Source organism: Poecilia reticulata, chromosome 10 (genome assembly GCF_904066995.2).
Source record: "Poecilia reticulata chromosome 10, P_reticulata-male-v2, whole genome shotgun sequence".
In the NCBI taxonomy this organism is placed as follows: domain Eukaryota; kingdom Metazoa; phylum Chordata; class Actinopteri; order Cyprinodontiformes; family Poeciliidae; genus Poecilia; species Poecilia reticulata.
This window is the reverse complement of record NC_088839.1, coordinates 8,619,025-8,635,068: the sequence shown is the minus strand read 5'-3', so window position 1 is coordinate 8,635,068 and position 16,044 is coordinate 8,619,025. Positions and strand designations below refer to the sequence as shown.

Genomic DNA, 16,044 nt, shown 5'->3' with positions numbered 1-16,044 from the left:
CAAAGGTTTAATTTTTTCATTTTACTGTCTTTTTTTTCCCGCTTGGTTTTGCTACCGTTGGTATGCTTGGCACAGTGATGACAAATACTGCAATTAAAACAATATTGGAACACAAAAAAATCTGTTAAAAAACATGGTATCTAATAAATTACCGACTCTATTAAAAAAATTATAAACATATTTGTTTAAAAACACTGTAGCTAATTAATTACTTTCACTATTAGATAATTATATGCACATTTGCATTTATTTAATGGACACGTTACAGTTTTATTTAAACAACTTGTATATCAATTTTGAAGAGTTAATTTTATTTTATTTTATTTGCGGCAGTTTTGGCCCTCCATAAAAGGAACCTAAGAAAAATTTAGGATAACCGTACTATATATTTAATTCTAAGTATGTTTAGCACAATCATGGCAAATATAACAGTAAAGAAACACAGAAAAATCTGATAAAAAGATAAACATTGTATCTAATAACTTGCTGACACTATTAAATAATGATAAACACATTTGTATTTATTAATGTACATACTAACGTTTTATTTAAACAACCAGTATATAAATATTAGCTGAAAACGTTTATTCATTATTTGGATTGTGGCACTCTTGACCTTCTATAGAAGAAGCCTGTAACAAATTTAGGAAAGCCAACTGAGAAGATTAAAAAAAAAATGTGTCGTAGAACAGTGGGCGCCATATTGGACAGAAACACAGACGGGATTTATGGAGAAATCTCTCAGATGTTAGCTCCCGCTTTCGCACTCTCCAGCGGGGGATGCATAGCTTTAAACACCGGGGCATGTGGCCTGCTTTTTGCCGTCAGGGCCTGCCTTGCGCGCGCCCCTGTGCGTGTGTATGCGCGTGTGTACGCAGCCGAGCGAGGCCTCCGCTTCGCAGTCATACGGTGTGTGAAGGCAAATATGTCCTCGAAGGCAAAGAAAGCCCCTCCATTCTTGCGGCGGCTTCCTCCCATCCTCTGCCTCGGTGAAGAAGAAGCCATTCGCGCAGACCTCGGAACATCACCGGCTCCAAAATTCCAAGTGTTCTGCGGCCCCGAATGGCGTCACCTGATTGGCCGAGAGCCTATCAATCACGGCTTTAGCCGCACCCCTCCCCCCATTCAACCACTCGCCTCTCTGTTCCAGTGTGTTTACTACACTGCCGAGCATAAGGGGAGACACTCGTCTTCACATGCACTGAACCCACTAACAAAACCAGTTTTTAGTTGTATTTGTAAAGAAACCTCCAAGAGATCAACATGCCCAAGAGAAAGGTACGTATTCTCGAAATAATAAAAATATTTGGAGGGGCAAATCAGTCATTAATCCAATGCAAACGATTGTGAAGACATCCCTCAGAGACATTACTTAATTATAACGCAACGTATAACCGTTCTCCGTCGCTGGGGATTTTTGCCTGCTTTCTACATATAATGTACATTTTTTGTGTGGTGGAATGAATATTTTCCCGCTCGAACACGGCCTTTAAAGCGCGTGTGGAGTGCGCGAGCCGCTGTCCTTTGGGGGAGTCAGAAGTCTCTCTCGGTCTCCATGCAGTTAAAGCACAAGCAGCAGCCATGCTTTGCAGCTCTCTTCCACCTTCGTCGCCCGACCTACCGAGAACAAAACGCTTCGCTTATCGCCGCGGGCCCACCGAACCGCCGGGAAGTAGCGCCAGAAAATGCCCCGGAGCCCCCGCTTTGCGTTTTGACCGCGAAATCGGACATTCGCCGCGGCGTTTCGGTAAAATTATATATTTTCTCTCTTTGTTCGTAGTCCCAAATGGCTGCAGTGGCGCGCCTCTGCCGCCGGGTGGAGCCCGCGAGCGCCCCCCGGCAGGTCCCTCCCCCCTCCTGAAAGACTCCCGCGCCAGCGTTCAAATCCGAGCTGCATGCATTGAATGAAGAAGCCGGAGGGGCAGCGAGGCGGGGGAAAAGCGGGGCCTGGACCCTCAAAATGTGGCTCCAGGGAGCCGCATGGCGCGGCTCCTGCACTCCGCTCCTCAATCTACCCATGATGGCCACATTTTAAGCCCACAATGCATTAAATCCACCTGGATTCGGGTTTCTTATTTTAGTTTTCATGTGAAATTGAAAAGTTTTTCCAAGGGGTTTGCGACTTATCAGAATGTGTGCCAGAACCACACGGAAGCTGCCTGCTTACAATAATAAATCGAATATTAAGCTCAGGGATGTTATTTCTGATGAATTTCCTCATTTTGAGTTGTTTTTGTTTTGTTTTCCAGGCACAGGGAACAGAAGGAGGAGATAAGGAGGAGGTGAGCGGAGCGGCATCCTCTGGTTCCGTTTCATTACAACGCAGCCAGTTTATCGAACATGCTCTCTGTGTTCGATTGAATTTAAATGTGTTTTCCCACCGGCTGCCACATTTTATCCAAACTTGACCGTACTCTTTTCTGTTTCAGCCCCAGAGGAGATCAGCTCGGTTATCGGCGGTAAGAATCGCTCACTGATCACAATTAGTTTGACTAACTTCATTAACGAACACGCTAAACATCACGCAATCCTTCTGGATACCGGAATATTTGTAACTTTGAATAAATATCACACGACTCCACGACGCTTTTTAAACCGGAACCATGTCAACACGAAACAAATAAAAGTGATATGTTTAATGACAAAACTATAGAATTTGTCCTGAACATACCGCTTTCACATTATGTAGCTAAAACAAGGATTAGGAAACAAAATAAACTTTAGTAGTAGGAACCAACAGATCAATTGGCTATAAATAAGTGAGATCGATAAAAATAAAAAAAGTTAAGGAACAACTAATCAGATTTAGTCAAATTCAGGAAGTCAGATCTTCCAAGAAATTCAAAAATGATTATTCATTCATCAAACAGTTAGTTACCAAGAAAAGTCTTATCGGTGAGTGAAAAAGAAACGTATATCCATTTCCTGACTTCTAAAACTGAAAAATTAACATACAAGCAAACTTTTAAACATTAAAGTTTAAGAACAACTTTTAAATGCAGCGCGAGGAACTGTTAAAAACTTGGGAATAGTCTGTGAGATGGTAAAAGTACAACATGAGTAGAAAACAAGCTTTGAAAGCATAAAAAGTTTAGTGACTTGCTTTATATGCATTTCAAAGTAATTAAACATGAATTAAAGACAGGGAAAAGAAGCATTCAGGCGCGTTTTTAAGCTCTAAAACTTTTTTCTGGTCGTTAAACTTCCACCATTAAGAAAAGTTTGGATTCAGAAACACAACACAACAGAAAGGGGCTGTAAATGTTCAAAATAAAGCGTTGCCAAGAGTAACCGGGCGCCGTTTGCATCCCCAGAAACCAGCTCCTCCCAAGCCGGAGCCAAAGGTGAAGAAGGCGGCAAAGGTAAGGAGGCGGAGTCACCCGTTTGGGCCGAACCGCTTCTTAGAAGACTCCGTTTTCTCCTTCTGTCGGCTCAGGTTTGTTTTTTTTTGTTTTTTTTCTTGTTCTCTCTTCGGCAGAAAGAAAAGGCGGTGAACGACAAGAAGGAGGACAAGAAGACCAAGAAGGCGAAGGAGAACGCCGAGGCAGAGGCCAACGAGGAGAACCACTCTGAGAACGGAGAGGCCAAGACCAACGAGGTGAGGCGGCGACCGCGTAGCGTAACGCCCCACCAAACCTGCCCAGCTGACGTTTTTCCCCTCTGAACCCCCCCACAGGTGGAGGCAGCCCCCGAGGAGGCCAAGGAGGAGGCCAAGTCCGAGTAGCACCACTGCCCCCCCCCAACCCTCTCCCCCGACCTCCGACCCCTTCAGCTTCCTCCTCATACTCTACATCCACCTCCCCATCTTCTCCCCCCCAACCCCTTTCCCCTTCCTCAAGTCTCTCACATGGTTTCCCCCCTCCGAGGCGTATTGTTAACAGAGGAATATTTTTATCAATGATTTTATAAGTATCCGTACAGATTTTTAGCACAAAAAAGCGAAGCTGATTATGGAGCGCCCTTGCAGACTTGCAGTGGTCTTATCAAGTGTCTGCAGGCAAGGAATAAAGAAAAAAAAACCACACTAAAATCTTTTTTAAATGGCATTTCATGATTGTTGAAGGCTTGTTTGGTGTAGAAAGCGTGTCCCTTTTTGCCGGATTGGCTAATGTCGTGAGTTGTGTATTACTGTGTTTATTTCCCCTCCGACCCCCCCAATCTCTCTATCTCTCTCTCTATCTATCTCTCCCTCTCCCTCCTCCTGCTCTGTCCCACAAATTAGACTACCCACGCCCGCCCGCCCCCCTCCCGGCAGATCAGCCTTTGTTCATCTTTTATTAACGGTTCAGCCATGTTCATGTGGGTGATTCTTTTAGACCTCTAAATGTGCAGTGAGTTCCCCCTTCTCCCTCTCTCTCTCTCCCTTCTTCAGTTTTTTTTTTTTTCTCGTTTTTTTTCCCCTTTTGTTTTATGGTCTTGTTTCTTTTCTCTTTTATTTCACTTAAACTGTGTTTTAAACAAACAAACGAAGAAAAACAAAAAAAAGGTGTGTTTAAGCGTGTTGTCCATAAGAAAGAGGAAGACGAACAAGTGAAACATTCCGGGAAACAGCGATTGCCTCCGACCCCCGTCTCCTTAGACGACCCTGCGTGTTAAATAAGATTAAAAGAAAAAACTTTGAAAAAACAAAAAAACAAAAATATCAAAAAAATACAGCTCCTGCTCCATCCGGGCTGTCGCGTCAGCTTTTCTAAACACTCGGTTTTTGGGTTTTTTGTTGTTTTTTTTTTTTTGTTTTTTTTTCTCTCTCTCTCTTTTCTTTTCCTTTTGTTTGTTTTTATTGAATTTGGATTCCTTCTCTAACTAATGCAGGTGTCTGGTCCCTCTTATGTTCTGAAATTCTCTTAATAAAAACAAGTCCTGGAAATTTTCCTCGAATCATCGTCTCCAGTGTGCTTTTTAAAAAAACAAACAAAAAAACAAAAAAACAAAAAAAACGGGTATCTGCCTGTAAATAAGTTTTTCTCATTAATATTCATCTTAAGCAGTAGCTCAAAGTGCTCATTATGATGTTGAACTTAATAAGCAATATGTAATAGAAATCACTACTTCGACAAGTTATTTTAACATGTTGGATTGTATTTCTGGAAAGAAAGGGTGTCTGCATCCCTAAAACGTCTTAAATTCATGTTTCTAAAATGACGACCTTAAATTGTCTTAAATTCATTAGAAAATATGCAAGGTAACCTTAAAAACGTGAGTGAAAGGTCTTAAATTTTGTGGCAGGGCAAAATGTAATTTTAGTCTCGTGTGTTTTGTGTGGTTTATTTTTCTCTCGAGTTTTCTGTCAGGCAACAGTTTGAGTCGGACACCGACGTCTTCGTTAGGTTCTGTGACTCAAGGCGGTTGAGGCTACCACTAACAAGCTGCCAATAAATCCTTGCTAGCTTTATTGCATCTATCACTGGCAAGTGTAAAATATCGCCAATCGGTTAATGGCAACATTTGTTAATGGCAACAGATCTGAGCTACTGGCTCAGATCTGTTGCCAACCTGTGTGATGCTACTTGAATTCTGTGCAAAAAAAGAAAAAAACAGACGCTTGGCAGTGCTGTATAAATTATGTAATTTTATCTTGTACATTTCTATCCACTCATATCAGTCTGACTTAAATTTGAGTTGTTGGAACCTGACTAAACGTCGACTGTTTCCCTATGAGAGGCCGACTCTAGCCAGCCTGCTTTGTCTAGTTAAACAGATAAAACACTGAGGTTTCAACTGGATCAACCACAGGTTTGCAGCAACAGCTGTGCCGCTGCTCTAACCCCATCACTAAATGCTTAAATCCCCCCCTCATCCCTCGTCTTTATCCTCGCCAGTTACCGAAATGCCCCAGTAAATGACGGCAGACTCGACGACTGACCGGAGGCCTTCTTCGAAGCCTGTCGTAATCCCGACTTTCAGCCTGCATACCCGCTCAGACGAGGGCATGACAGCGGGCATCTTTGCCCATTTTTTACCCTCCTTCGTCTCTGGGTTCACTCGCTCATGTTAAACCCTTGGTGAACTCACGCATGAGCACTGTGGCCCACATTCACCCACCCCCCGACAACCCCGAAGCGAAAGATCACAGGCTTTTTTAGCAGCGTGGCATGGAGGGAGCTCCAGATTTAGTTTCTGCACAGAGACGTTTGCATGTACGGCCTGATGGAGCAGGCACAGCCTTTTCAGCGTGTGCATTTGCCTGCAGCACTCACAGCGCAGTGTGATCTGAGCGCGAGTGTGTGTGTACGTTTGCTGCATTCTTTCCCCTCATGCCCGCACCCATCTTTTCATTTTTTTTGCCCACAGGTGAAAACGCACATGGATTCACACATGTCATGGTGATGCCAAAGTGATGCATTTTTTTTTATTTGTATCTTTTTATTTACAGGATTTCAGGAATGCAGCTGACTGCAGTAACTCCTCTTGTCTACACTTCAATGCAAAGCCTTTGTGTTCTTTAAGCCCTGAATCTCTTACAGGTTTTTAACAAACCTTGACTCCATGTTTGTTTGTTTGTTTGTTTTGTTTTTAAGACATGTTTTTCCTTCAGCTATTGTGTGCAGCACACGCAGCGCCTCTGACCTGCATTGTCATGGCCGAGCATTGGGCACCATTTTGTCGATACTTTGTGTTTGCAAAACCGGAGTGTTGCAACTTTCCGCCACTAGATGGCAGCATTGTTCCACATTTGCAGCTGCATGCGCGGAGCAGTAGAAACGCTCTACTGGAGTTTTTTGATTCCCGCGCCTTGCGTTTGATTACAGATGTATTAGATATCGTCCCTCAAACTGGTTACTAAGAGGTTATAGAATATAATTCACATCTCGCTTCCTCTCAGCTCTTTAAGAGATATTACAGCATTTTCTCTTCTAAAACATTTACGCTGACAAACCTCAACTGGACAATGAAGTGTGGATTTACACTACAGCATTTCACGAATTTGATTAAAAATTGGTAGTAGTTAGCTAAAAAGCACACAGAAGAGGGGGGGAAACACCTTTCTATTCTGCTTGGCATTCAGCTAGCATTCCTGCTAACATGGTGGCAATAGAATAGAATAGAATAGAATAGAATAGAATATTTATTTCAGGGGAAATTCACATGTACCAGCAGCAAAGTGACAGGCAAGTTAAGAAGATAGATTGACACAAAGATAATTAAAAAATAAAATAAAAACAGAAGCTAAAAATAAGAGACTGCACAAGAAGGGCAAAATTACTTTATTATAAACAAACATAACAAGTGCAGTTAATCAAAATAGAATAAAAAAGATGTGGAACTGAATAGAATGAGTAAAAAATGTACAAACTCTGCATGTGTATTATATTTAGATTTGACAACATTTTGCGAAATGTAAACATGGTAATATATTCCATTTTAAATGTGAGAAAAGTAAGCTAAATATAAAAAAAGACTGCTAAATCTTTTGCAAACAAATTTTACACGTGGTGCCACATAGGAAGGGCAAAAAAAAAAAACCCTATTGCTCAAACAACAAAGATGTGCAAACAACAGCTGAGTTGTAAACGTCTAATGCTTTTGTTGGGAGCAGTGATGTTAAAGTCTAAGAGCTGCTGGGAGGAAGGACCTTTGATGAAGCTTCTTTGTGCTCCCATGATGCCGCAGTCTGTCTTTTGATTAACTGCTGCTCCATACTAGATGGCTGAAGTTTTAGACAAAGATTTTGAGGCATTGTATCTTGTCTCCCTATCATTAAAATCCTTTTAATGGAACCAACACGGCCTGGCCCTCTTCACTAACACCTTTCATTGTTGCTAATTCTTTCCACAATTTTCTGAACAAAGCCTGAATATGAGGGGGGAAAACATCTGATTAGAACTTGGAAATAGAAACGGGGAAATAAAGAGATACTTACAGGGATACACTCACAATAACTGATCAGTTATGCCTTATATCATATGACGTCACCAGTGGGATGTGCACCTGGAAGTTTGTTTTTAAGGGGCAAATTTTTATCTTGAATAAATGAGAATGCCAAACAGATCGAAAAACGGAAACATGACAGACAACATCTTAAGTAAGTTTTAATTGATTTTTACAGAAGAGTCTGGCAACAAGCTTTAATCTCCCGTCTCATCGACGACTGTTCAATGCGGTTCACTGTTCAATTTAGCATTCTGGGCCCATCATACAGTCTATGGATCCAGCGCTCTGTGTGCGGGATCCGTCGATAAAAACGCAGCGATGAGAAGGGGAACCAAAGCATAAATAAATACAACACATTATTGATCAGGCAGAAAGTTTCAGATCTGTGCCCACCTCTCATTTCTGGGCCTCCTCCTCTCGTCTGTCCCTGTGATGTTCCTCAGCTCCGTGCACTCTCACTGATCCGCTCATTCATCGCGTCTCCTGTGATCAGCCTTCTGACTCATTAACGTCTTTGATACCAAGACGCAGCCACATGCAGCTCTGCCTCCTATAAGGCATCAGAGAGCTAATCAGACAGGTTTTATGTCTGCCAGCGTACAGCGGTCGGTCTGACCAGCAAACCTGTCAGCTGCACAGTGGTGGATCCTGCATGAATGGCTCCCTGGGTGTGAGCCTTCACTACACAGACCTATTTTACCCTTTAGATAGATAGATAGATAGATAGATAGATAGATAGATAGATAGATAGATAGATAGATAGATAGATAGATAGATAGATAGATAGATAGATAGATAGATAGATAGATAGATAGATAGATAGATAGATAGATAGATAGATAGATAGATAGATAGATAGATAGATAATTAATTAAGTTTGACAATAATATACACTTTAAATAATTGTATGTATTAACTTATTTCATCACTAAGTATATACGCTATAAAATAATTTAAACTCTGGTTGTGGCTGACTGGTTAACCTGTACAGTAAATCAGACCAATTACTTTGACTACAGCAACCATAGCAGCACGGTATACTATTATTTTAAAGGATGAATCTTAAAGAAGTACAAAAATCTCTACGACAGTTGAAAAGAAAAAAAAAACAACAAGAAGGCACACAGCAGTCGGGAATCCGTTGCCGAGCAACCCGAGTTCTTTATCCAAAATGGCGCTGAGCGGAACAGAGTAGCGGAAGTTACCAATGAAAACTATAAACTGAGCAGAGCTGGTGGTCTGTTTCTTTTTTCTTTTTTTGGCGAACACCTCACGTTAGTGCTTGAACATATAAAATACAGAGAATTGTGCTGGTATTGACTTGTTTAGCTAGTTCGCACCAAACAACTGGCAAGTCACACTGTTTTCGTAGCCAGCAGACTACTCTCCACTCGGGTGACATCATTTCAACACAACTCTAACACAGCAATATTTACGTCCCACTTTGATGGACTGTGAAGGCTGTATAAAGTAATTTTTTTTTCTCCTGTACCTGTCCACTAGAGGCCGCCAGAATCTGTAATGTTTGCTATCAGCCCAGATTTTGGTGCTGGCAGGACTGTTGTTGCTATTCAAATTGTTGGATCCATTACGCAGCACACAAAGAAAACTGTGAGTCAGATCACGAACAGAGGAGAAAAACCAGGAATGAAGAAATTGATTATGGGGAAATTGGCTGTTGTGGATAATTTACAGAGGAACCACAACAACTGCATTGTTGTATTTGTTATACTGGAGGAAAATCAATAAAATACATTTATGATGTGCCACAGCACGCAGTCTTGAAGTAATTACATCGTGCAACGATTCGACATGGTTTCTAAAATAGAAGGAGAAGATTTATTAAAATGGTTGTAAAAGAAGATCCATGTTTAGGGAATGTAAAAATGAGACCAAGATCATATTTTTAAGACTGTAAAATAGCATAAATCCTGTAAAGTTTAACTATAAAACAAATCTTTTAAAGCAACAGAGAAAAAGCTACAAAAAAGAAAAAAGACTACATTATTGAGGTTAATAAGTTTGAATCAGTAGACTATTGCCTAAAAATTGATTTATTTGTAGAGCATAGACCAAATTATTGGCAGAAAATGTACACATGATGTAAATTATCTAAAAAAAAAAATTATTCAGCTTTTAAAGCTCAAATACGAGGCAAATTGATACTTATTATGTTATTGGCTGGAGGTTTCCAAAGCAGTCAGTACAGGAACGGCATTTACTTCCCTTATTGGCTAAGAGATGAGATAAAGAAAAGAAATAAAGAAGCTTCTGAAGTAGTGCTAGGACAGTTTCCACTATGCTTATTATTTCATATTAGGGCATGTTTGGAGTTTTTAAGCGTTTTAGAGTGTATTTTCCTAACCACAAACAGTGGTGTTCCCCAACCCCCAGCGAACACCAGGGTTTCCTGTAAGACTTATACTGATACTTTGTTGAACCCCATTTTGATTCACTTCTCATAGTCAGTCTTGTTGGGTAGACACCTGCCATTATAGTGAATCATAATTAAAGTTGAGCTGTACTAATGGTATTTTCTTGACTTTTGTTCATTTGCGTGATTTAGCTAAAAATAAGAAAAGGTGCAAAAAAAAACCCAACAACAACAAGCAAACAAATAAAAAACTGCTTTACACACCATGGCACAGTAACAGTGGCTCTGACAGTTTCAACATACCTAATAAAAAAAGACAAGGAAAGAAACTAGTTGAGACTCTTCCATTAGCTTATTACATAATAAACAATTGAAGAATAAAAATAATTGCTAGTAAATTAATTTCTTTAGCTAAAATATACAAATATGATTTCTTGTTTTCTGATTAGGGTTTTTTAATTACGTTTTTGGTACATTTAGTGTTTTCATTGCCACATCCTAGACAGATTATCACCCCCCCCCCTCACCCCCCATGTTTCCTCTCCCCCTGGGCAGAGAGCCATGCATCAACCATAACAAAACCCACCACTGCTGCTGCTGCATTCTGGACCCGCTCTCTTTCTTTTCACTGTGTGGTGTCAGGAAAATGTGTTTATCCCAAACAGCGCCTGAACTCCCCTCTGTGCTCGCTCTCATTGTGTCCTCTGATGGTGACCGAAATAGACACTTTTTTTGGCTTTTATTTAAAAAAATTATAAAAACTTTATTACACGCATTGTTTTCAGTCCCCTGTCTTCTCTTTTTGCACTCATCTTATTCGCGTCCATTCGCGTTGTGGTCAAGGACTCGTGCATGCCCGCACACAGTGCTGTCTGTGCGCGCTCTGGTGTGCGCATCGGGAAGGTGGGGGTGCGTTGGGGGCAAGCGGGGGGTGGAGCTGGGGTGTTTTTCAGAGCACAGAATGAAGATGACCTTTTATGAGGAAGTGATTTAAATCGCGCTCTGTCGTCAGCAGAGATACTGCTGTGTGAATGTGGATGAGCAATTGTTGTGGAAAGGACGTCACGCGTTTTTTCCTTCTTTTTCTTTCGCTCATGCGTAAAAAGCGAACTGACAAAGCGCCCAGGAACGGGTCGCCCGACAGGTACGCACAGGTCACATTCGGTGTGAGAAAGCTCGGGTCAGATGTCGCCCCTCTGTCTCTCTCTCTCTCTCTCTGGACCTGTGAGACCCGTGGAGCTCGAAATGAGCAGATGTTTTCTGGCCAGATTCTAATAATAACGCGGATGTTGCTGTCTGGCTGTCTTAAGCTGTTTGTGTTTCTCTGTCTTGTTTATCTGCTGGGGTGGCTGCACTCTCTGTAAAGGGGTGGGAAGCTGCAAGAACGAATGGGAAGAGGCAGGATCAGACAGAGGAAGTGGTAAAAAAGAAGAAGAAGAAGAGGAGAAGGTTGGGGGGCTGAAAGAGAAAAAGGGGATGGGAAGTGTGCAGGGGAGAGGGGCTGGGTGCAGATGGGGATCTATTCTCTCTGTGCAGGAGACAAGATGGAAATGAGTCGGCGTCTGTGACGTCAATCAGTGTAGACACACACACACACACACAGGCACACACACACACACACACACACACACACACACACACACACACACGCACACACACACACACACACACACACACACACACACACACACACACACACAGAGATGCGCCTCTCCTCTCCCAGTCCCATGCTAACACACACAACAGGAGTGGGTTGAGTCAGAGCCGTAAACATTTGCATGATCACTGATCACACACCTGAGTGACCTGGCTCATTATGTCCCACTCCCACTTCACTCATTCATAAACGCAGAAACTATTCTTTCTTTCTCCTCCTTTTTTGTTCCAGCTATATATAGCAGAGAGGCGAGTATTTTCAAACCTCAGTCAGGACTGGAAGAAGAAAAAAAAGTGGTTTGATCTATTTCAAGCCAGCCTCTCCCCCCCCCCTTAGAAAAGTGAAATGCAATGACTAAGACTGAGTTGTTAGCTGTTAATATAATAAGCTGACAAAAAAAAAAGTAGTGAATAGGTGTGAAATGAAAAGAAAAGTTTTATTCAAAGGAGTTGATTCCTAAACCCCAAAATAAAATCTTCTGCAACTAACATCCGTTAGCTGCACAGCTTAAATCCATTTTAAAAATGGATTTCTTTTTTAACATTTTGACACCATGTATTTTTTTTTAAAATTTAATAAATTGAATTGCAATCCCAAAAATTGGAATTGGATCACACCTAGTTGAAATGACCTAGTCAAACCCCAGGTCTAAATCCAATTGAGAGTCTTTGCCTAAACTTTAAATTGTAAGCCTAAAGATGCTCCTCATCCAGGAGGGCTTTGATTTTCCCAAGAGGAACAGGCAAAATGTTGTAATAAGCAGGGATTGGTTATTAAAGGAATTGAAATTCTTACCATACTTTTCAAATCATTTGTGTTTTAGTAGAGTACCCAAACATTGTACCCAATTAAGAGTAGCACTACTGCAACATGATTTTACTCAAGTAAAAGTATAAATAAAAGTTTACTCAAGTACTCAGTAACAGATCAAAATATAAATCATTTAATATTTTAAAGTTACGTCATTAGATGGACCAAAATATAAAGTTATGTTGAATTCACGCTATTTTGAAGACTGAAATTAAAATAATTTATATGATTACTAAAAAACAAAACCGGGCAAAAGAAACATTTTTCCAAATCAAATCCTTTAGAAATAAAACGGGTGAAGCTAACAGAAACTGTTAGTTTCTGGTGAATTTATGCATGAGCTTGGTCTTCATTCAGTGAAGTTACTCACAGCGGGTGGAGAATCCAGAAACTTTACTGAGTAAAAGTAGCGATAGTTCATAATAAAATCACTCAAGTGAAAGTAAAAAGTACAGCTTAGTCCACTAGGTGGTGCTAGAATGCCTTTTCCTTTTTCCTCTGGACTAAAAGTGCCCTTCTGAAATCGCCTTTTTTTTTCTTTTCTTTTTTTACAGTGTATTGCGTGGACTTGTGGTACATTTGACCGGAAGCTCCCTCCCTCACAGTTGTAAAAAAAAAAAAAAAAAAAAGAAGAAAGAAACCCTCCGCCGCTCCTTGTCCGTCTGATTGATCAGCTGTTACATAAGTATGACTCTCTGTCACGTGGCCAACATTGTGATCCATTATGCGGCATTTGGTTTGCATAATTAACAAAGTCAGGTCTCAGTGACCCAGAAGCCCCAAAATAGATTCGGCACCACGGAGACAAGTGAACTGCCGGGAGGCGCAGACATGATTTGCATTGGTGCACACGGCTTCCGATTGGCTGTAAGGTGAGAGTTACATGGCGGCACTCTCTAAATACGATGGGTGGGGGGATAAAAAAGTGCAAAGTGCTTCATTTAGTTTGATTGACAGCTCTGATTCCTCAAGGCTTTGTCATCCAAGGCCCTGCGTCTGCGTGTATATAGTTGGCAAGTTTGCCTTTAAGAAATCATCCATCCATGTCACAGAGTCGCGACGACACAAGCAGCTAGCTGGAGAAATCAGGGACTATTTTTGAAACACTCTGCATCGCCTTCCCAATTTTGTTCTATTTTTTACTCTATTTATTTTTTCTTTTTAGGGTTGAATTGACTGGGTAAAGCACGGAGCACACCCATTTCAGTGTGCGAGGGCGATGCGTGTGTCTGTGTGAGTGTTTCTAATGAGGGCTGGGTATGGCATCATCAGCCGCTGCCTTGCCAATCGTTCCATTTCTGTGAGTACAAAAAAAAAAAAAAAAAAAAAAGGAAAGATATTCTTGGCTGTTTTTCATCAAGGGTTTTATCCTCATGTATCCTCAGCTGGAAGAGAACTGAGTCATAGCAGGCGAAGAGGCAGGTGGGTGGGAGGCACACTGTGGGTATGTGTTTGAGGAGTAGGGTGGAGGATGTGGGTGGGGAGTGTTGTAGTGAATGAAAACAAAGTTATGAATGGTGGATACTATGCTGCAAATTCACAGCATAGTATCCACTATGCTGTGGATGGGGGGGGGGGGGGGTATAAAATATAAAATCTGCTCAATTCATCCTAAATGGGATTTCTATTCCTGATTACTCAGACAGCCATTTACATATGTGTGTGTCTGTACATATATAGATCATTATTTTAATTTTACTATCCGGTTTCAAGGAGCTAGAATGGAGTTTGTTCGGCAGCTGAAGGTTATGAAGAAATTAATTTTCAGGAATATAATCAAGGGAGCGGCGAGGGATGAATTGGCCAGCAGACATAATTATCTGAACTCACACTTCAAACGGAGTAACGTGTTTCATCTCTTACCCAATTAAGACCCGGCGTGACACCGGAGCGCACACCGGCGGCGCACGCGCAGAGGAGGTTCGCCTCAGGTTTTTTGATGCGTCGCGGAAGTGCAGCGCGCGCGCACGCGCACGTGCCTTTTACATTGCTCTCACATCTGATGTATTGGGATGTAAAAGTGAGGGACGGGCACTTTTTTGTTGTTGTTGTCTCTGTTGGTTAGAAAATGTTTGTTGAGCGTGGACCGGTGGGTAGGCCATTAGGGAAATTGATGTGCATGCATGCTGTGTGTGTATGTCTGTGTATGTGTGTGTGTGTGTGTGTGTGTGTGTGTGTGTGTGTGTGTGTGTGTGTGTGTGTGTGACAGAGAGAGAGAGAGAAGAGAGAGAGCGCGTGTGTGTGTTTGTATGTGTGTGTGTTCCGGCTCTGACATCACGGCTGCCGTCACTGCAGCCACTTCTCAGTGACTCCCCTGTGACTGAAGACCTGACAACCTCCCACGCTCTCCCCTGGCTTTATCTGTCACCCCGCCCCTCACGGACCGTGATGCGCTGTTCCCATCTCATCCTCGCCTCTAAATGTCTCATCCATCCATCCATCTTTAGGTCCACTGTCTACATATTCTCCCTCCACCCCTCTCTCCTTTCAGTATCTGCTTGTTTTTTTTTGTATCTTACTCCCCCTTATTCAGTGTGTGGGTCTTCCCTGTCTACTGTCACGCTCTCTGCGCCCACAGTGCTGCCTGTCTGTGTCTCTATGGAAACCTCTAGTGGACAGGAGTGCCTTGGAGGTCTGTGAGACAATGATGCAGACCCCACTGGATCACTGGCTCTCTCGCTCTCTGGCTTTCTCTTGCAGAAAAGGAAAACATGTGAACATCGTTGCAAGCAAAAAAAAACAGACATTTGTGGCTGCTAGAGGCGCGTCTAAAGCCTTGAAATGAATCTGTCTTTATAACAGTGACAGTGAAGCTTCCAACACTGAAAAATACTGAAATATTCAACCCTTAACTTGAGTATATTTTAGTCAACGGAAGGGGGGAAAAAATCAGTCTTTTAGAAACCCACTGACCTCTTCTGAAGCAAATGTAACTGAATTATTTTTGCAATGCATGTGTTAGTTTTTCAGTTATTCAGACTTGTTAAAAATCCATGACTTCCAAAAGTCCAAGTCTGAGACAAAATAACCTGTTCAAGTAAGGCAAGTGTTTTCTTTATAGGAGTGAGGAAATGGCTTCATGGAAGCAGCCTAAACTTGCCAATTTCTACAAACAGAGCAATAAATAGAAGGTTAAAAGGACTGGAAATGTGGTAAACATGGTTGGAGCAAGGTCCACAAAAGGCATTATATGATCTCCTTGTCTCCATGATAAGGCACAATAAAAAGCAAGGTGTGGCAGGAACAAATGTCTCTTTTGGTTTACAGGCGCAAACTCAAGAGATGGGGAGTTTATAACTTTGGTCCGATAAGACTAAGATTGAGCTTTCCA

General features: G+C 41.7%; 1 protein-coding gene and 1 long non-coding RNA gene across 3 annotated transcripts; one reads left to right on the top strand and one right to left on the bottom strand.

Moving 5' to 3' along the window:
* The first annotated feature begins 1,120 nt into the window (after nucleotides 1-1,120).
* hmgn6 (high mobility group nucleosome binding domain 6) lies at nucleotides 1,121-4,878 on the top strand. Its single transcript, XM_017306943.2, has 6 exons — nucleotides 1,121-1,278; nucleotides 2,250-2,282; nucleotides 2,430-2,459; nucleotides 3,315-3,362; nucleotides 3,479-3,598; nucleotides 3,677-4,878. The coding sequence occupies exons 1-6, from the start codon at nucleotides 1,264-1,266 to the stop codon at nucleotides 3,722-3,724; spliced, it is 294 nt and encodes a 97-aa protein (XP_017162432.1). The 5' UTR covers nucleotides 1,121-1,263; the 3' UTR covers nucleotides 3,725-4,878.
* A 1,697-nt stretch (nucleotides 4,879-6,575) lies between these two features.
* On the bottom strand, nucleotides 6,576-9,849 carry LOC103470935 (uncharacterized). 2 transcript variants are annotated; one of them, XR_014089554.1, is made up of 4 exons: nucleotides 9,365-9,849; nucleotides 8,266-8,422; nucleotides 7,876-7,929; nucleotides 6,576-7,791 (listed from the first exon to the last, which is right to left on the bottom strand). It is a non-coding gene; the product is annotated as an uncharacterized LOC103470935 (long non-coding RNA). The 2 variants fall into 2 exon arrangements; XR_014089553.1 differs by lacking the exons at nucleotides 6,576-7,791; nucleotides 7,876-7,929 and adding an exon at nucleotides 8,011-8,157 and having other exon boundaries at nucleotides 9,365-9,822.
* Nucleotides 9,850-16,044: the final 6,195 nt, after the last annotated feature.